At 33.8% G+C, this 22,744-nt stretch overlaps 1 protein-coding gene across 3 annotated transcripts in view; it reads left to right on the top strand.

Moving 5' to 3' along the window:
- The window catches only part of sick (sickie), a 377,677-nt gene that overhangs the window by 89,384 nt on the left and 265,549 nt on the right, over nt 1-22,744 (top strand). For 2 of the 3 annotated variants that reach the window (XM_088263667.1, XM_088263666.1), the window contains exon 1: nt 347-1,425. The exons of the other annotated variant lie outside the window; for it this stretch is intronic. In XM_088263667.1, coding sequence (XP_088119793.1) covers nt 715-1,425 — 711 coding nt within the window. In that variant the 5' untranslated portion in view covers nt 347-714. Of the gene's footprint in view, nt 1-346; nt 1,426-22,744 lie in introns of those variants that run through there. 3 annotated transcript variants of the gene reach the window in all.

The following is a 22,744-nucleotide window of genomic DNA, read 5'->3' as shown; positions in this document are numbered from 1 at the left end:
AAATGCTTGTATGGTTTTCGAAAGTAAAGTGTTATTGAAATCCAGGGAGTTAAAAAAATATGTTATTTTTTATTTCAATAAACATATACCTACTTACATATATTCTAAAAAAACTAATTCCGATATATGTTCTAAAAATATATATAAATAAAAGTTAGTATTTGGACACACACTCAAAATTTTGTAAATAAAAAATAACTGCTCAAATTCTAGGCTGCAAATTAATTGAAAATCATATTTTTAGGCATTTCCTTGTATGTAAAAATAATCCGGGGTTCGAATCTTGCATACATCCAAATAAAAGTTCTCTGCTAAGTATTATAGAAGCTTTTTCAATCTAACAAAGATGGCTGTTATGAACTTACATACTGTAAATTGGCAACCACGATCTTAAAAACAGTATTTTCATTCAGTTAAATTCAAAGTGTTTCAAGGAATAATCGATTAAAAAACAGTGTTGTTATTCCGGTAAAAAAATTAATTGTTATAAAGAAAATTGGATCTTAAAAGCAGTGTTTTTAGTAAGGTAATTTCGAAGTGTAATTAAGTTAAATTCGATTTTAAAAACAGTATTGTTATTAAGGTAAAAATTCTAATCGTTATTAAAGAAAATTGGATCTTAAAAACAGTGTTTTTAACAAGGTAAATTTAAAGTGTTAATAAGGTTAATTCAATTTTAAAAACAGTGTTGTTTTTAAGGTAATTTTATAATAAATGGCACGAAAATATATGGAAAAGCGTTATACGAGGCCCGACAGAAGCACGCTATCATCACATGTAAGGATACCAGAACCGAGTGAATTTTATTCCAAGGCCACTCCATTCGTGCAGAGGACCCAGCTCTTTGCAGCTCGAAAATCGATACCATCAGATGAAGAACTCGAAGAAATAAAAGACGACATAAAACAAGAAATAAGAGATGACAAAGAAGATGAATTGGGTTCGCCAGACTCTGTTCTTGAACCCAGCAACGACTCCAAGTCGAAACCCGGTACGCAAAAATTACAAGAAAGTCCGAAAAAAAAGCTGTTTAACTTTGTCGGCAGCAAAAGCGTGCTGAATTTCATCAGGAGCTCAGAAAGTAGCAGCGTTAAATCAGAGCCAAATCTCGAAATCAATAAAACCAGGCTATTCCAGTTCAATTCCAGCCCCAAAAGGGTAGTGAACTCTCCGCAGAGATGCGCTCCTGATATTTTTACTCAGGAGAGCGAAGCGGGGTGTAGCTCGGCCGGCGTTGGCGTCGCGAGTATGTGTGGCATGAAAAAATTCACCTCCTCGGCCGCGTGCGCTCCCGGGAGTAAGGGATTCCGCGTACCGGGATTACAGGAGAGGCAGGCGGTGCCTGGCATAAGTTACGCTCCCGGATGGTCCCTGAAAGGGGAACACCTCATCAAATGGCAGGAGAACGGAAAAACAACGCTCCAGGTAAGAAAAAATATTACATTGGTTTATGTAAGCAAGAAAATTACGTCATTTACACTCTCGTATATTTTTTTGAAGGTTATGAAGGTGTTTTTCTACAACATTTTGAGTGTGTCCAAATATCAGGATTCGGATCTCACATACTAATATAAGAGTTTCTGCTTAGTAAAAAGCTTCTTTACATCTCACCAATAGATGTCTCTAGTGAAGTTCTAGTGATTCAAGAACAAGGTTTCTAAATTGGTTCATATATGTATATATATAGAACTTCCAAGAATTTGAGTAGTCTGGTTGTCAATAATGGGTAGAATTGATAAATGTTACACGTGTGTAAAGTGATCACTTAAACCAGCCTATGACGGTCGTCAGACTTCCATATTCTTCTTCATGTATGTTGAGATGTCAAATAATAAAACAAAAAATTCTCATATCATTGATGATAATTTAGATTTGTGAAGAAGTATTCAGACACACTCAAAATGTTGAAGAGTATATATATAGATATAGTACTTGCATCTAGTATCAAAAAACGTATTTAACGTAAGAAACGTTTCTCGTATGTGGTACCTTTCACGGCGCCTGGGGGTATGTTTGTGTGGAGAATTTAGGGGTTGCTAACTGCAAGTAGTGCCTAAACACATTAAGGGCGGGTTTTACATCATAACGAGCTATAATGATCGCTGTTTCACTAAGTTATGTGTCCCATAAGTGGCGCTCGGCCGAAAGTACACTATGACTTTAATTTTAATTAACAGCTACATTATGTATATAATTAAAAACTTTAAAAAAAACAGGGATGTGAAAATAGCACCATAAAAAATAAACTGGCGACAGAAAAAAATAGTGTCAACTTATTTAATATGCACAATTTCATTACAGCCTTGTATTCGCTAAAAAGCAACTTCATTTTCTTAAAGAAAAATACAAAAACAAATTACCTTGGTCTAAAACGCAGGTTACATTTGACGTTTTTTTTAAAACACCGATTTTGTATTGATAAAACAACTTTATCTTCGAAATAAATACATGATTTTGAAAATAAAACAGTTATTGAAAGGTTAGAAGTTTAAAAAATTTTAAAAATATGTTTTCCACAAACATTCTTATTTAAAAAAAATATCCCATATGTGTTCTAAAAAAATTGGGCGTGACCGGACATCCGGCTCTTTGCGTTTCCGGAAGCAAACTGAGTTTTATCATTGCGAGTATGGCCTTTAGTTTACTAATTAAGTATACAGTACTTACAACACTAAGAGTGCCTCCGTAGTGTAATGGTCAGTGCGCTCGGCTACCGTTCTGGGGGTCCCGGGTTCGAATCCCAAGGGGGGTAAAATAAATATAAGTGATTTTTTCACTATCATATTTATTCAATATTACCCTGGACTGGTACCTGAAGCGGAGGGCTGATCACCTTTACTTCATGTGTAAACGATCAAGATAACACTGCCTTTATATGACGCAATGCCCTATGCACCATTGGGGTGCGGATAAGGGTTTTATTAAGAGTGTGTCCACATACTTGTTCACAATTATGGATTATCTCCAATTATAAGAGTTATATTTCATATTATTTTTTGACATCTCATCAAAGATGAAGAAGAATATGGAAGTCTGGGCATTTATGGGGCTGACGACCGTCATAGGCTGGTTTAAGTGATCACTTTACACACGTGTAACATTCACCAATTCTACCCAAGGTTTCTAAATTGGTTCATATATACAGAACTTCCAAAAATTTCAGTAGTGTGGTTGTCAATAATGGGTAGAATTGGTGAATGTTACACGTGTGTAAAGTGATCACTTAAACCAGCCTATGATGGTCGTCAGCTCCGTAAATGCCCAGACTTCCATATTCTTCTTCATCTTTGATGAGATGTCAAAAAAATAATATGAAAATAACTCCTGTAATTGGAGATAATCCAGATTTTGTGAACAAGTATTTGGACACACTCAAAATGTTGTAAAGTAATTTGTCTTTCAAATAAGGTATTACCTGGTTCTTAATGTGTTAAAATATTGGGGCAAGCTTTCTATCTTCAAAAGCTTTGAACTTTCTCAAAGAATGGGGTTCCAGGTTTACATAAAACCTCCCCAAAGTAAAATATCCAAGAAACCTTCACGATAACATTCAATACTACGTTCGGTAAATATACTACCCGTATCCAAAGATTGGAATCTCACCAAAATGACGCTTTATTAAAAAAAGAAACAATACAAGAAAACCTTTAAAATAATCTCCCTATGTCTTTTGTCCGCCTCCGTAGTGTAATGGTCAGCATGCTCGGCTACCGTTCTGGAGGTCCCGGGTTCGATTCCCAGGGGGGTTTAATAAATATAAGTGATTTTTTCGCTGTAATATTTATTCAATATTATTACCCTGGACTGGTACCTGAAGCGGAGGGCTGATCACCTTTCCTTCATGTGTAAACGATCAAGATAACACTGCGTTTATATGACGCAGTGCCCTATGCATCGTTGGGGTGCGGATAAGGGTTTTATTATTATTTATTATTAATATTTATTCAATATTACACTGGACTGGTACCTGAAGTGGAGGGCTGATCACCTTTCCTTCATGTGTAATCGATCGAGGTAACACTGCGTTTATATGAAGCAGTGCCCTATGCACCATTGGGGTGTGGTAAGGGTTTTATTATTTTAATATGCCTTTTAAATTGTGACAAGCTAGCGACGCAGCTATGCTTCATTTCATACTCTCAATATTCAATCATTCAACTTATACATTTTTTTGACATCTCAACATACATATATAAAGGAGATAATGGAAGTCTGGGTATTTACAGGGCTTACGACCGTCATAGGGATGGTTTATGTGATCACTTTGCACACGTGTAACATTCGCCGATTTTACCCATGATTGACAACCACACTACTCATATTTTTAGAACTCCTAGATATATTGATCAATCTTGTCACACAGTACATGTGAGTTCTTAATAGCCATCTATGTTAGAATGAGGATATAATATTTTTTTTTTGTCATCTCAATGACAGATGAGATGTCAAAAAATAATATGAAAATGACTCCTGTAATTGGAGATAATCCAGATTTTGTGAACAAGTATTTGGACACACTCAAAATAATGTAGGATATAATAAGTGGACGTATCGCGATAGTCCGGTTTTGACTTCCGAAATAACGTATAATGTATCATGTATATATCGCTCACTCCTTTCAAGAACGTCATAAATCAAAAAACTTGATTTTTCAGGAGAACGTTTTTAAAGTTTAAATATATAACACAATGTATTTAAAAATAAATATCAAGCCACTTATTGAACTTTTACTGTGCAACTAATCTTTTAAGGTAAAACCTGAAGGTCATTTCTCCATTTAAAAAATATTTAGTTTATTTTTAAAAAATAAGTAAACATTACCTTTTCTTCAAAATGCAAAAACAACACTTTCTGCCCTGTAGCGGGTAAATATTAAGTTGAAAATATGCCTCTTTTGCTGGGATACAGTACATTTTCTGGGCATTCCGAAAACATGCACAACTGAAAATTTACGATTTTTGATTTTTGACGTTCTTGAAAGGAGTGAGCGATATGTTGCTGTTGTTAACCCAAATGATAATAATAATAATAATAAATAAATAAAGCTTTTACTAAGCAGAGACTCTTTTTAATAAGTAATAAATAGATCGGTAGCCTGTCAATAAATGGAGGTGTCACCTATTTTATCTTAGAGCTTTACGAGTAAGATTCGACCCGATATTTAGCATCCTAAATTAGTGGTTCAAAGTCACCATCAAGTGGCTTCAATCACCTGCATACAATAACCCACACAATCTGGTATAATGTTAACGGTCTCCGCAGGTCCTTGGGCCTGTAATTCCGTTTCTCGGAGCTTTTCATGCGGCAGCACCTACTCGGGCCCTTTACAAAGGAAAAAAGGGCCACTTTGTTCGCGCCCTTCACAGAATGGCAAACACGACGGCTTATCTTAAGGGATGGGGTGGAAAAGAATTTTCCTGGGACGCCATCTTACGGCTTTCGCGTATTTCCTGAAAGAAACGCCTGAAAATAACTGTCTATACAGAATATAATTTATATATAATTAATATTTGAAGCACTAACTTTGTGAATTTCCATTTTATAATTAAAATGTAACTTTGTTTCAAAATCACTAAAAATATTTTATTATAACTTAATTATAATGTCCACCGGTTTCGAAGCTAACCGGTTCTTTACCAAGACTGATTGATACTAAATTATATAATATACAATTTACTTCGATACTAAAAATATTAATCAGTTTTGATAAAGAAGCGGTTAGCTTCGAAACCGGTAGACATTATAATTAAGTTTAAATAAAATAATTATAGTGATTTTAAAACAAAGTTACATTTTAATTATATAATTTATGTATGAATTATAATATATTATACTCGTATATTTTGTATGTTAAAGCATTGTTAACTTTGCAGTATGGTAATATAACATGTTCCTTATCATTCATCGTTCTTCAACGATGAATGATGAGGAAAGTGTTATTACACTTGTATTTAATTTGTCTTTTCAATTATTGAATCTTTTGACGATATAATACGTACATTATTTATTGATTTGGCGTTTAATTTGTAGAACTCCATTTTAATTCATGTATTAATTTTTAAATCAAACACAGATTATTTGAGTCTACTAAGTTGTATTTCATTAAAAACCCATCAAAATTAATATTGCGACAATTGTTTCTCCTAGTTATGGCATTTTCAAACGAATGTCACAATTTAAATTTTCATGTGTTTTATTATATTATTTTTTGACATCTCATCAAAGATGAAGAAGAATATGGAAGTCTGGCATTTACCGGGCTGACGACCGTCATAGGCTGGTTTAAGTGATCAGTTTACACACGTGTAACATTCACCAATTCTACCTATTATTATCTTTGGTGAGATGTCAAAAATTAATATAAAAATAACTCCTGTAATTGGAGATAATCCAGATTTTGTAAACAAGATTTTGGACACACTCAAAATGTTGTTTTATTATAAATTGATACGTAAATTGTTTAATGCTCTCCAAACCGCATTCTCGGATCTGATACAGAAGCATCTAGGCTTTCTGACTGACCTCTCTTGCAAAGCAAATTTATTTTATGAAATCATGTTAAATGAGAAACAAAATAGTATCCCGATTATACTGTGAATGTACATTTAATAGCTTTCAATATCCCTGTCACCGTTATCTTTATAAATACAAGTTTGTAAATCCACCACCAAGTTTCTAGAAGTACCCCGGTGTAGGCAGTGAAAGATATAAGTGGTTAGTTAGTTCAGGTAGTCAGTCAGCTAGATCTGATTCTAACTCATCTTATATATTTAAATCATCATAGTATTCCTCTCAGTTAAAATCGAATACAAACTTTGTATCTTGTATAAATCAATGCATACTACGGTTTTAGATTAATTTAATGTAAAGGTTTTTCATATTTTATAATGAATACACTAATGCTGTTATCCCAATAAAGATGTCTCTGGTGAAATTCTAGTGATTCAAGCACCATGTTTCGAATTTGTGCAATATATGTGTAATATATAGAACATCCAAGAATTTGAGTATTGTGGTTGTCAATCATGGGTAGAATTGGTGAATGTTACATTATGTAAAGTGTAGAATTAAATTAAATTTCCAAACATCCATTTTCTTCATCATTTATGTTGAGATGTCAGAAATAAATATCAATACATAAATATTTATATTTTACTTTCTTTTTTGTTTTATTGGAAAACGTATTATTTCCTTAAGAAAACCGTTCCGGAAAGAGTCCTTTTCGTTTTAATAATATAATGGAAACATTAGTTTAGGGGAAAATCTGAAAAAAAACATATTAACAATTCATTATGATCCTTGCTAGGAAAAAAACAATACTACAAAATAATAAAAAAAATGTTGTTTTTAAAATTTATTTCTCTGGGTTTTTTGCGAGCATTAAGCCCGCCAACGTACATTCTTCTTTTCTGTACGCGTTTCTGTACATTTTGAATAAATAGTTTAAATAGATAAATAGGATTTAAAACTTAAACCGATTTTTTTCTTACAGGTATGTGCAGATCTTCGAAGTATTGTAAATCTCCACCAGCTAAACTCATCATTTCTGGGTATCGTAAGACGTTTATTTATTACAATAATAGTCGTTTTTAATTAATTTTTTACTTAGTAAATACCACTTTTTCTTAAAATCTACTGTGACACGTGTTTCGATGCATTCCGCATCATTTTCAAACACCGTATGTGTTTGAAAATGGTGCAAACACATACGGTGTTTGAAAATGATGCGGAATGCATCGAAATACGTGTCACAGTAGATTTTAAGAAATAGTGGTATTTACTAAGTAAAAAAATAATTAAAAATGGATAGATTTTACCACACAGTGACTGCCGAATCAATTAATGAAACAATTTTATTCCTTAACCATTTTTATCTTTCTTACTTTTTGATTCAATATACCAATTTTTTATTAGGAAAATTTTTGTATCCATTTAAAATAAGGTTCACTGCAAAATACAAGAAAAATAAAAGCCAACAAATAATTAAATGTTTCAAAATTCACTTAGTGGTATGAAATAATTAAATTCATATTAAACACATGTGTTTGATATTTTATTACTACTTGTTTTAGAAGCTACAGATGCTTCCATCTGTAGTTATAAAATTATGTTTTCCGCAGATACTTTGTGGCATATTTTATAAACTTTATAAAATAAAACAACTTCGTTTTAACCACTTTTTATTGGTACACTTTTTCCAACCGGTTTCAACAAGAACCTTGTCATCATCAGGGTTTATGTACTAATTCTAAAACATTGAAATATCATAGTAAGGTTATAGATAATTACACATCCCTTATGATACCAAAAACTTCAAAAGTGGTTAAAACAAAGTTGTTTTATTTTATACCGTTTATAAAAATATGTAGTTTATATTTATACCTGTAGATGGAAGCATTTATAACTAATCGAAGGGTTTGAAACTAGTAATAAAATATAAAACCCAAATGGTATCTATAAAACAAGTGTTTTTTTTAATTTAAAAGCTAACTCAATACAACCACAGATGATACCGAGAAACTCAAATATGAAAAATATGAAAAAACGAATCAAATCTAAGATGGAGATATTTAAAAATACAGATCCACCAAAAATGAGAGTACAAAATGAAAAGAATATTTGTATCTGGGTATTTACAGGCTTTACAACATGTCATATGCTGGTTTGAGTGCTCACTTTATATACGAGTAACATTCATCATTCAACTCACGATTGACAACCACACTTCTAAAATTTCGGAAGTTGTATATATACCATCCATCATTTAATTGACACCTTATTTCACATGTCGCTCACTCCTTTTAACTACGTCATATATCAAAAATCGTCAATTTTCAGTTGTGTATGTTTTTGGAATGCCCAGAAAATGTACTATATCCCAGCAAAAGCGGCTTGATATTCATTTTTAATACATTTTATAATATTTTTTAACTTTAAAAACGATCTCCTGAAAAATCAAGTTTATTGATATATGGCGTTGTTGAAAGGAGTGAGGGATGTGATCTCTCGGCACCCTGATTGGTGTATAGATGAGGAATTTTAAAAATTCTTCAACTGTGAAATTTTCGACTTGTTTACGGCGAAATTCCCCATTTCTGCCCGGCGCATTTATTTCGCACGTGCCATTCCCCGCCCAGGTAGGTACCTACATAGAGATAAAACAAATGACACAACATTACGCAAAAAAGGCGGGGAAAATATTGAAAATTCGAAATTAATGACGCCATTCGAGCCGTTACGCTCGTCTTAACTGCCTTTTCGCGCCCCAAAGTGGCGAAAAATATGACGGATTCCTTCATTTGCATCCGAAAGCGATGCCGTTAAACGGGAATTCAGTTAAACTTTCGTTATTTACTGCCATCTGTTGACAGGTGGCTGAAACGTGGCTGGTTCGCGTCTTCGCTAAATTATGATTATTATTTTATGTGATGTTAGTCATAAAATTCATCGCATTCACACAAAAAATGTAACTACTTATAAGAAATGACGAATAAAATCTCGTCAACTTTTCGGCTGTCCAAACTCAAAACACAGTAAGGGACATTTTATTTGTAGTACGTTATTTTTGCATATTTGGAGTAAATAGATTCTTTACAATATTTTGAGTGTGTCCAAATACTTGTTCACAAAATCTGGATTATCTCCAATTACAGGAGTTATTTTCATATTATTTTTTGACATCTGTTACACGTGTGTAAAGTGATCACTTAAACCAGCCTATGACGGTCGTCAGACCCGTAAATGCCCAGACTTCCGTATTCTTCTTCATCTTGGATGAGATGTCAAAAAATAATATAAATAGATTCTACTTAGTCCAAAAATGCAAAAAAAAACATACTACAAAAAAATGTCTCTTACTGGGTTTTAAGTTTGGACAGCTGTATTGTATATTAGTCAATCTCTTAAATGATATTTCGTTCCCAAAACACTTTTTGTTTTTCCTCACATTCGCCTGAGAGATCGCATTTCTATTGCATTTAGTCTATCATTCATCCTTCTTTTGCCAACTCCATGGTTTACTTCCATACATTCAGGTTGGAACCAGGACTCCGTCATGTACTGCCAGCTGCTAATCTTTATCAATAAAATTAAGAAAGGTGTGTTGAGATGATTTGGACATGTGGAACGAATGAGGAGAGTAAAACAATTTTTTTAAAAGAGAAATATTAGTGTTTTTATTATTTACACAGATATTTCAATTTCATACTATTTCTGTGAGCCTGAGCGGCTCATTATTAGAAATAGGTATCAAATTGTGGTAGAGTGGGTTCGAACCGAGAAACTCTGACTAAAGAGTCCGCGACACTAACCACGGGACCACAACCCGACACAAATTACTTATGTTTATGAGTTGAATTCAGAAGAAATAGGGGCAGAAGAAGACCAAGTAAAACTTAAGAATAAATATTCTTTGTAATGATGAGATAACCATTATCGATTAAATTAAGAAAGGTGTGTTGAGATGGTAGGGTATGTGAATCGAATGAGTAAAGAAAGAATAGTAACACAAATTTATGAGACGAATGTGGTTGGTAGGAGCAGAGAATGACCGAGAAAAACTTGGCAGAATTAAGTTTTTAAAATATTTGGTCGTGGTTAGATCAGGAGTCGGAATAATCGGTGGGTATGTATGAGGAGACGCATGAATATTGAAGACGCGAGGATTGTTTTGAAAGACCAATGTGACGTTGTTTTTCTATATCTCTCTCTCTGCCTACCCCTGCGGAAAGCAGCGTGATTGTTAATCAGTTAGTTAGTTATTCTGTATCTCGAATTTCACAGCCGAAATGTCACGCGGACACTTACCATCAAACTACAGAGTAATGGCGTTGTAGTTATTTTAACTGTGCTATTTTTATTTCTACATCTTAACCCCCCTTCTTTGCTCCCATATAGGACAAGTCACGTGACAAATGACGTCATAAATTGTCGTCTCCTCCCGCCCTTTTTTGACACAAGGGGAATAGACACGTTAAGAAGTCGAGCACCATAGATAATAGCCAAACCCTAGAGGCGCAACGGAAAAGAATGTCTCTGGCTATATTTTACAATAAAATCATACGATAATTTTATATTTTATATTTTTTTTACAAAAATGTTAGTAATATTAGTATATAACCATTCACCGGTTTCAAGACGTACCCGTCTCTTCGTCAGGACAATCACTACCACAGCATGCCAACAATACTACCTATCACTACTATAGCACTATTCACACACTTAAAACTACACATAATTTTTTGACAATACAAAAAATAGTCAAAGATATAGACGAAATGCCGAACCCTCTTCTAGTGGAACGGAAGGTCTGATGACGACAGTCAACAGTCCAGCTTCTCCTGAGGAGTGCAACGTGGTTTCCTCCCAGCAATGAGCAAATTCTGACTAGTTCCTGATTGGCCCACACCAGATTATCCCTCCTGTTTCCAACACACACTTCTTTAGAAGTTCACACTTCACAAGTTAGAAGAAACAAAAATCCTCTTAGTGATCTATAAACCTTAAACATCATAAGCAAATAATAAATTCAACTCCTATCTAAAAAAATAATTGTCAACTAATTAAAAAAATACTAAAATGTCGCCCTTTTATTCCTAAAAAATAAAATCCCAATTTGACAATAAGTTAATGAAACTAATTGAAACTAATATAACATTCTCTTTATATTTTGAATATTGAAAGCATTAACTTTGTAGATCATCTTGATCGTAATAAATAGTAATAAATGTAACCCTGAAGAGGGCAACAGGTTGTTGCCGAAACTAGTTGGTTAATAAAAATGTGAGTGGATCAGAACACAAAGTATTTTTATTCCTCGAAATAATATATTCTCCTTATCATTCATCATTCACTTTGTGTAATACCAATTGAAATTTTTTATATATATTTTTTTTACTGAAACGGTAGTCGGGAAGTAATGTTTTTAAGTGGTATTACATAAAGTGAACGATGAATGTTAAGGAGTATGTAATATTCCCATACCACAAAGTTAACAATGCTTTTAATATGTAAAATATGTAATTGAAACTGTTGGATTTCACCTCGCATCGAATAACGGAAAGAAATGAACTATATATAGAACTAAAACCTCTGACATAAGACTTATTATTCTCTGACGTTGAAGCCAATTAATGTTCACAAATGTACACCTATTCTTTGATTTGAGACAGAGGAAAATATACCTTAATGATTCAGTCAAAAAAATTGTATAAAAGACAAACTAACTAACCATCACGCCGCTTCTCCGCAGGGGTAGGCAGAGAGAATAGAACGCCCCTCTATGTCACCTTTGGGACATAAGTCATCTGTTCCAATAATTTTTAACACAATTGTTTGAAGCGATTTTTGTAGCTACTTGTGTAATAAACAATGTTGTTAACGGTGTACAATGAAAGATGAGTCATTTTAGTACAAAAAAAGTCAGTATTTATAGACCTTGAGTTATGCGCCACTGAGCATATATATTTGTAAGGACAAATTCAACATAAAACAAAGGATATTTTGCCTTTTTTGTTTGTCGACAGCGTTTTGTTGGATGACATTTATTGAAGCGGTGTTATCATCATTGTCCGCCTCCGTAGTGTAATGGTTGCCGCTCGGCTACCGTACTGGAGGTCCCGGGTTCGATTCCCAGAAGGAGGGGGGGGTAAAATAAATACACGTGATTTTTTCACACTAATATTTATTCAATATTACCCTGGGCTGGTATCTGAAGCGGAGGACTGATCGCCCTTCCTTCATGCGTTAACGATCAGGATAACACTGCGTTTATATGATGCAGTGCCCTATGCACCATTGGGGTAGGGAAAGGGGTTTGAAGTTATCATCATAACATGGCTCGCCATCCTTACCCTATGCAATATCGTCCTTTTTTTTTTCATCACGATGTCTCACCATAGCTCTGTCAAGTGTGACGATTAATCCTAATCACTTAAAATTCTCTTCTTGACAGCTATAACGGGTCGTGTTATCAGCCCTCCTATCTGTCCAGATGTCACTTTCTTCCTGCATATAATACTTACATCCCATTCAAGATAATATCTCCTGCGCTTACATCTTACAATTGGAGCATAACCCTCAATAGGACTGCCTTTATTATTATAAATTAAATTGTATTCCTTAGAGCTAAAGAGTTCACGCATTCCTGCACGCCTGGGTGTAACAGGCATCAATAGTAAGGTAGAGGAAAGCAATTGACATATTGTGAATCAGGTAATCGCCATGGATCTTCCTCGAAAGACATCTAGAGGAAGACCAAGGAATTCATGGATGCTGCAGAAAGATAACATGATTCGAAGGCATGGCCTAGGTGACGTTGTCCATGATAGAAGAGTCTACAATTCGAGGACGAGGACAGCTGACCTCTACTGTCTAGTAGATATGTATACATAAATATATATACACACATATATATATATATATATATATATATATATATATATATATATATATATATATATATATATATATATATATATATATATATATATATATATATATATATATATATATATATGTATACGTAGGGTCGGTGAATGGGCCGAAAACAATATTCATCTTGACCGTCTTTATCAACGCAAAATTTTATTCACCGATGCACCGGTGGATGAGGCACAATTTTAGTTAAATGGCAATAAGCAGAATTGCCGAATTTGGAGTGGAGAAAACCCAGAAGCCTTTGTCGAGACGTCCTTATTTCCATTAAAAGTCATTGTTTGATGTGCTTTATGGGCAGGTGGAATCATTGGCCCATATTTTTTTTAAGACGATGCCGGCAAGAATGTTACGGTCAATGGAAAGTGCCATGATAACTGACTTCTTCGTACCTCAGTTGAATGTTATTGATGTGACAGACCTGTGGTTTCAACAAGATGGCGCAACCATCAATTTATCGCGGGAAATTTGAATTTGTTTACCACAAAAAAAACACTCTGTAAATATAAGTCAGACAAAAATAATTTCTGAATTCAATACACTTATTTATTATTTTTTTAAACATGGTCATATACAAATGCGATTCAATTGCATCGGGAACCAGCGCAGCGGGTTTGATCTAAAGTGCTCTCAGCTTTATTTTTGTATTTATTATTGAATGTCTTATCCAACGCTAATTGGAAGATGCCTCCTCGACACAAACCAGACTCCAGACACTGATATTCCAATTCAAGTACCGAATTATTATAATCTCTTAGTACGGGTCGCCAGACCTTCCGAAGAGATGAGAAAAATATTGTGTAAAATGAATCTCAAAATGTTGGACAGACTTGAGATGTGACAAATCGTTAAGGCGAGATAATCAATAGTTCGCAACAATTTTTTTTTTAACCCAGGTAACATATGACACCATTGAATATTTTGTTCAAAATACCGTTTTGTTATTGAAAACATAAGTTTTTTTCGAAATAATTATATGGTTTTGAAAAGGAAAGGTCAATGAAAGATAAGGAGTTATGAAGAGAAAATGACAAAAATATTTTTTCACCATGTATTCTAAAAAAAAAACGGATATCAATAAAATAAAATTGTGATCGCTTACTGAATTGTGTGTTTGCTAGTACCCCCTTAAAACACTGTTTTTTATTGAAAAAATAAGTTTTTCTTCGAAATTAACAAGTGGTTTTGAAAATAAAGAGTTTTTGAAAGGTAAAGAGTTGAAAAAAAATCATTCCAACTAACGATCATGCTGTTTCCCGCAGGAGTAGGCAGAGAGAATACCACACCAATCTGTCTTTGCAAACAATATTCGCCTCTTCCACAATCATGCATCTCCTTATACATAATACACGCCGCTTTCAAGTGTTTGTCATACCTAATCATACAATTTTCCTCGATCCTCCTACTTTTTCAGGAAATCGTTATTAAAGTTAAGAATTATTTTTTGACATCTCATCAAAGATGAAGAAGAATATGGAAGTCTGGAAGATGTCAAAAAATAATATGAAAATAACTCCTGTAATTGGAGATAATCCAGATTTTGTGAACAAGTATTTGGACACACTCAAAATGTTGTAAATAAATTATCTAGTCAAATTATAAGCTTAATAATAAAAATGAAAATGGTATTTTCTGGCGTTTCTCATGTGTGTGATTATAATCCAGGATTCGGATCTCACATACTAATATAAGAGTTTCTGCTTAATAAAAAGCTTCTTTACATCTCACCAATAGATGTCTCTAGTGAAGTTCTAGTGATTCATGAACAAGGTTTCTAAATTGGTTCACATATATAGAACTTCCAAGAATTTGAGTAGTGTGGTTGTCAATAATGGGTAGAATTGGTGAATGTTACACGTGTGTAAAGTGATCACTTAAACCAGCCTATGACGGTCGTAAGCCCCGTAAATGCCCAGACTTCCATATTCTTCTTCATCTTTGATGAGATGTCAAAAAATAATATGAATATAACTCCTCTAATTGGAGATAATCCAGATTTTGTGAACAAGTATTTGGACACACTCAAAATGTTGTAAAATTAAGAATATAATAAAATGTATTAAAAATAAATATCAAGCCACTTATTGAACTTTTAACTGTGCAATAGATATTTTTAGATAAAACCTAAATAGTTTTTCTCCATTTGAAAAATATAAATTTTATTATTTAAAAAAAAAACAATTAAACTGTAGCGGGTAAATATTAAGTTAAAAATATGCCGCTTTTGCTGGGATATAGTACAATTTCTAGACATTCCGAAAACATGCACAACTGAAAATCGACGATTTTTGATATATGACGTTGTTGAAAGGAGTGAGCGATATATATTTCTCTAAGTCTAGTTTCTATCAAAGCTTACCCAGCAAATGATTCCTGATTTCTCTTACACAAACTTTATAGAGTACGCACATAAGGGTTGTGAGTTAATGTGATTCGTAATTAAATACCCATGATCTCCACCCTTCCCAGCGTATAATGGCACTGTAAGGGAATGGTATTTATATCTTAATTGATGTAACCCAGTTTGGTTTCCACTTACACAGACCATTACGACTTGGAGCAAGGCGTTTTTATTAAATCGGCCGGCAGTTGTCCGACCTCAGTTTAAGTATCCCGACTCCTGGCGAAACTCGTAAAATGGGCTTAAAAATAATATACAGCAAGGGTGGCCAACCCTCGGCCCGCGGAGCAAATCACACATTTTTTCATGTAGTGTACACAAAACCACCAAAAGAACATTCCATCGTGCGTAGTTCGTATCATATCCCATATAAGGGAGTATTTCTCTATCCTGACAATTTCAAAACCCATAATGGCGTCAAGTAGTAAAGACGTTGGACTATAGAAGAAAAGAGTAACAGAAGAACTGAGAAGTTTTTAAGACAGATGGACTATAAACTATTTTTTCGTTGAATTGAAAACAAAGCCAACATGCCTATTTGCAATAATTCTGTTTCTATCTTGAAAAAGTACAACATTAAACTAAACTAAACATGCTAATAAGATTGAAAAGTAACTTATAATATATATAATAATAACAATAATAACTCTTTATTCCAGCTTGACTAAGTGGTGGATGCAATACTTAGTCAGCCATTTATGTTTTACAACATTTTATTTATACAATGAAATAAAAAATAATTAACAAATAACAGAGTGAAATAAAATAATATTAATAATAATAAATTTGGAGAGATGTAGATGAAGATTAGCTCGCTGGCTGGACATGCGGCAGCACTGTGCTCCAGTGCAGCCACATGTCCAGCACCCATCTGTGCTCCACGAGCCGCTTTATGATGAGGTTGGAGCTCTTCATCAGCCTCTCCCGGAAGCCTGCCACTCGGTGCCTTATATGTATATTTGCTTTGAATAATAAAATCAATTTTGTTTTACGGCCCGGTAGGAAATCTCATTTCTAAAATCTGGCCCGGCCACTAAAAATGTTAGCCACCCATGATATACAGGGTACTGCGAAACGCTGTTACGCAATATTTTTACTGCCTACGTACGTTAGAGATGTGACTGTTGGGTAAATGTTATTTTTCGGTCACACGGTTTGATATTTATTTTTATATGCTGAGGTCTAAATAAAATATGAAAAAAAAGGCAAAATAAAGGAATGGGTAAATGATCATCATATACAAAATAAATACGCGTACTGTTCCGATTACAATTTTGTAAATTTGTGAAAACACCTGGAAGAGGGATGGTAGGTAGGAAAAGGGGAAAAGGGAAAGATCAAAGCTTAAGTCCAAGACAAATTGTATGAAACTAGGGACACACCACTATATATTTGGTCTGTATGTTCCCGATAGTTACCTAAGACAGCGTCGGCATAGATTGTTTCCCATTCCTATACACAGGACCAACCTGCCGATGGTTATGCCTGTAGGAAGAGCTACCGCTATGTTGAACAATATCACATTGAATATTGATCTGTTCCATGTGTCCGAAGGAGTTTTCCGAAGCGGGATTCTTCTACACATTTAACAAGAGTCTTCTTGCTTACTTTTAATTTTTTTTTAAATGTTAGTTTGTAATGTATATATTTATTGTTGAATAAATTGAATTGAATTGAATAAATGTCGAGTTACAATGTAGGCGATCTCAGCGCTGGCAATTGCAAATTCGTGAAACTCGTATCACATAAGTAGTTTTTTTTTTATATTACGAGGGTCATTCGTAAAATAAGGTACCCATAACCATACTTAGCTTTATTATTTTTCTTAACATTATTATTATACATCAATTTGAATCTTAAAATCTACTCTATTTTTCTACATAATTGTCGTTTCAGTCCAAACACTTTGGCACAAATGTAGTCTGTTGGAAAAGTCATGGCAACTTTCTTTCCATACTGATGATGAAGTCAAGGAAAACGTTTTTCGATTTCTCAGCGGAATATCGGACTTGGGAATACAAAAGTTGGAGCATTGTCTGCAAAAGTGTTTAAAAAGCAACGACAATTGTATAGAAAAATAGAGTAGGGTTTAATCTTTAAAATGATGTATAATGCTATGGAAAACAATATGGCTGTATATTTTTTAAAAAATGGGAGCCTTTTTTTACGAGTGACCCTTGTATTATTATATACTCGATCTTTTTCATACCACTCTCGCGTTGTACGAAAGAGTGAGTACTCATTTCCAATCAATCCATTGTGATAAACATAGACTAACCGAGACGTTATCCCGAATGTGTTTATTTACAGTTTTAGATCGTGGAAAATCCGCCTCGCTGACTCAACCCGAACCGATTCAGTCTCTCTCCAGCCGGCCAGCTGTCAGCCGGCCGCCATTTTCTCTCATTTCGCGGGCACACGACATGTTTGTTTAGCGACAGTTTTATCGGCGCGCCTGGCGCGTGACGGGCTTTTGCACGGTTGTGATTTGTTTATTCGTTCGGCAGTGATTTTTAATGTGTTTATGTAATTAGCCTGTGTTGATTATAAGTGTGATGATTGAAATATGGAGTTTTCAGGATTATATTTGAGTTTCGTTGAGATATTTAGTGGATTAATAATTGCCAGTATGATTTTGTAGCTGTGATTAATAATTAGTTATGGTATCTACATGCGTTACTTTTTCTTCATTTATTACTTATGGTGTCTACGCTCGGTCTTTTTTCAATAATGAATAACGTATCTTACAGTGTCTACGTTCGGTATTCTTTCAATTATTTATTACAATGTTTATTACTTACGTTCGATCATTTTTCAATAATTTATAACACTGCCTAGTTTACGAATTAATTTTTAAATCAAACACAGATTTTTGAGTCTACTTAGTTATTCTTTATTAAAAACTAATTATTTTATTAATATTGTGAAAATTGTTTCATAACATATTCCTGCACATGTTAAAACTATCACTTAAGTACCTAGAATTGTATAGGACCGTCAGTCCATTTAATCTTCACCTTCGTTTGAAAATGCCATAACTAGGCCAAACAACTGTCACAATATTATTTTTTAAGTGTTTTAATAAAATACAATTTAGTAGACTCAAGAAATCTGTGTTTCATTAAAAATTAATTTACAAATTAAACGCCAAATCAATAAATACATTGTTTAGTGTCTACATTCTATTTTTTTTTAAATAATTTTTTACATTGTCTGTTTTAACGTTCGGTCTTTATTTTATTCAATTTTATTTATTTATTTTATTATTTTATTTTATTTTTTATGTCAATACTTGGTCTTTTTTCAATACTTAATAATGAAACACTGCCTATCGTCTACGTTCGGTCTTTCTACAACAATTTTCATAGTGTTTATTCTGTACTTACGATTTTGCCAATAATTTATCACACTGTCTATTGTCTACGTTCGGTCTTTCTATAACAATTTATAATAGTGTATATTGTATACTTACGATTTTGCCAATAATTTATCATGGCGTCTGTTGTCTACATTCGGTCTTTTTTCAATAATAATTACAATTTCTATAGTTAGTTTAATGTCTATGTTCCGTTGTATTCATTAAAAAAAAAAGTATTCCATACATTCTAACCAATCTTTTAACTAACTAACCGTCACAGCGCTTCGCCGTAGGGGTAGGTAGAGAGAATTGAACGCCACACCAATCTGTCTTTGAGAACAATCTTCGCCTCTTCCACATTCATGCATCTCCTCATGCATACCCGCCGATTATTCCGACTCCTGACCTAACCACGCCCAAGTATTTAAATACTAGATCATACCAAGTATTCCTCGGGCTTCGTCTGATTCTATTACCAACTACATTCGCCCACATTCGCATTAACCCTCCATTTCATTAATTTATAATGGCATTTCATTCAATATTTTTCTGTTATTTCCCATGGGCTAAGATTTTCAATTACTATATTTTGTCGAATAAAATTTTGATTAAAAATGCTCGTTCAGGGTCAGGATAATCGGCAAGTGTCTATGAAGAGATACATGAATGTGAAAGAGGCGATGAAAGAATCGCAAAGACGTAAAAGTAGTGAGGCGTTCGATTCTCTCTGCCAACACCTGAACATTGACCTGATATTTATTTTGGTCCAGTGGTCACAGCTTAAAGTAAACAAGAACATTATCTGAAATGATTATGATTCACGGGTTCGTTTCCTAGAAATCCACTAATAAACTCAACACTTTGTTTCGTTACATTTATGGTATATGCGTAATGAAATTTTCCACCTACTTTATGTTTCATATATCGCTCACTCCTTTCAAGAACGTCATAAATCAAAATTCATCAATTTTCAGTTGTGCATGTTTTCGGAATGCCCATAAAATGTACTATATCCCAGCAAAAGCGGCATATTTTAAACTTAATATTTACCCGCTACAGGGCAGAAAGTGTTGTTTTTGCACTTTTAAGAAAAGTTATCGTTTAATTATTTTTAAATATCCTTAATATTTTTCAAATGGAGACAAAATCTTCAGGTTTTACCTAAAAAGATCTGTTGCACAGTAAAAAGTTCAAAAAGTGGCTTGATATATATTTTTAATACATTGTATTATATTTTTAAACTTAAAAAACGTTCTCCTGAAAAATTAAGTTTTTTGATTTATGACGTTGTTGAAAGGAGTGAGCGATATGTACCCGGCCGCGCGTAGCTGTGCCTCTCTATAATTAAATGGAAAAGAAAGATAATGGAATGCACATATTCATAATATTTTCAAAGTGCTGGTGAACCAATGAAAACATTCATTATAACATTTTTAAAACAACAATGCAACCGAAAACATTGATAATGCTAAATGACAGCAGCGGTCAAGAAGTACGCTGTCTGCCACTAGCAATTATTATTATTTTTATTTATTATACTTATTCTACTATTTACTTTAGTGTTTGTTTTATTGCTGTTAACGTATAACAGATGGTGCTGTCATTGTAGTCGGAAGAGCAGTTTTTAAATAAAATAGAACAAATGTTTATCTGTTGCGCTGAATGATTTATTTATTCAGTATATGATACAAATATTTTATACTTTGTGTATTAAATAAATTGTTAACTTTGTGGTGTGGCAATATTACACTCTCCTTATCATTCATCGTTCACTTTGTGTAATACCACTCAAAAACACTTTTTTCACCAACGTTTCGGAATAACCATTCCATCATCAGGTCAAATGTAGACAACATGAGTCACGTTTTATTTTATAAACAGCTTTCTTTTACCGCAATGGCAGCGCCATCTGTTGAACGTAACAGCAACACACGTGATACTTAACATTTCTCGTGGCGGACAGCGTGCTTCTTGACACCGCTATCACATCGATTGCATTGATGTTTTATAGATTATTAAAATTTCCATTGCTTCACAAGCGTAGTAAAATAAAACATCAAACAGATGTGTGCTTTCTTTTTTCTTTATTTTCTGTTTAAGTAGTCATAGCAAATTGCTGATGAAAATATCAAGCTTACTCGACAAGTCAGAACTTGACTCAAAATTCAAACCGTAATTAAATGCGAATGAGTCACATTTCGCTGCCCAGGACCTTTGAAGGCTTAAAACCTTATTCGTAGGTCTAGACTAATTGTGTACTTTCAAAATCCGTCTACTTTAAAAATCCGCCAGATCCTATTTTATAAGATTTAAAAAATAATAATAATAATAAAACCCTTATCCGTACCCCAATGGTGCATAGGGCACTGCGTTATATAAACGCAGTGTTATCTTGATCGTTTACACATGAAGGAAAGGTGATCAGCCCTCCGCTTCAGGTACCAGTCCAGGGTAATATTGAATAAATACGACAGTGAAAAAATCACTTATATTTATTTTACTCCCGTTGGGAATCGAACCCGGGACCTCCAGAACGGTAGCCGAGCGTGCTGACCATTACACTACGGAGGCAGACAAAAAAAAATATTTATATACTTGAAAACCCCGCTAAAAAATACTTAAAAACAGCGTTGTATTTCAAATTCCGCTATATCAATGAAACTTGCCTTCTGACCCATATCGGCCAATCAAAGAGCGGGGATAGGTCAAAAATTAAGATGACATCATTATCGGTTTGTGTCTCGTGTTTTTTTTTTTCTTTAAATACTGGAAAAAATGGAAAATTCTCTATTTCATCATATTTTATTTGATGATAGACAAATCTTTGAAACATAATTGGTTGACAGACGTCTCACGCTTCGATCGGCTACAACATCTGCAATGGGCAAAGTGATCTTACCAGCTCGCAACCAACGCACTAAATTTGGCAAGTGTGCCTTTGCTGTTGCGGGACCGACGGCGTGGAATGCTCTTCCACCAATGGTTAGAAATAGTGAGAGTGAGATGATCTTTAGAAAAAGACTAAAAACGCATTTGTTTGCTAAATCATTTCCACCATAATATTTTCCCCAATTCATTCACAGTGAAGCGGCCTTGAGGTATTTTTTTACGAAAATGGCGCTATATAAGTTATCCAAATTTATTATTATTATAAATTTTACCCGGAGAACTTTGCATTTTTTGTAAAATCGACTCACATAGATCTGGCGGATTTTGAAATGCGGATGTCTGTGGTGACAAAACCATAGATTACACCCGTAGAAATATACAGGGTCGCGTGTGAGGTAGACAAAACGGAACCTAACCTAACCATATCTAACCTAACCTTACCTAACCCAAATTACTCGTGTGATTAATTCCCCATTCAAAGCAAATTTGGTAAATCTAAAAAACCTGTGTTTTCATGAGTTAACTGTTGAAAACTTTTTGGATTTCATTCAGATTTTTGTTATCTGTGGATTTCTCTGCCTCGGTAGCGCGCAGTGGTTAGCGCGTTTAGATATTGTGCTGATCAATCAATATCTTTGTTTTTTAATAAATGTGAATGAGTT

This window comes from Brachycentrus maculatus, unplaced genomic scaffold (assembly GCF_059751285.1).
Source record: "Brachycentrus maculatus isolate JH-2025_06_01 unplaced genomic scaffold, ASM5975128v1 h1tg000202l, whole genome shotgun sequence".
Taxonomy (NCBI): Eukaryota; Metazoa; Arthropoda; class Insecta; order Trichoptera; family Brachycentridae; genus Brachycentrus; species Brachycentrus maculatus.
Note: the sequence above shows the minus strand (reverse complement) of the source record. Positions and strands in the feature narration are given on the sequence as shown.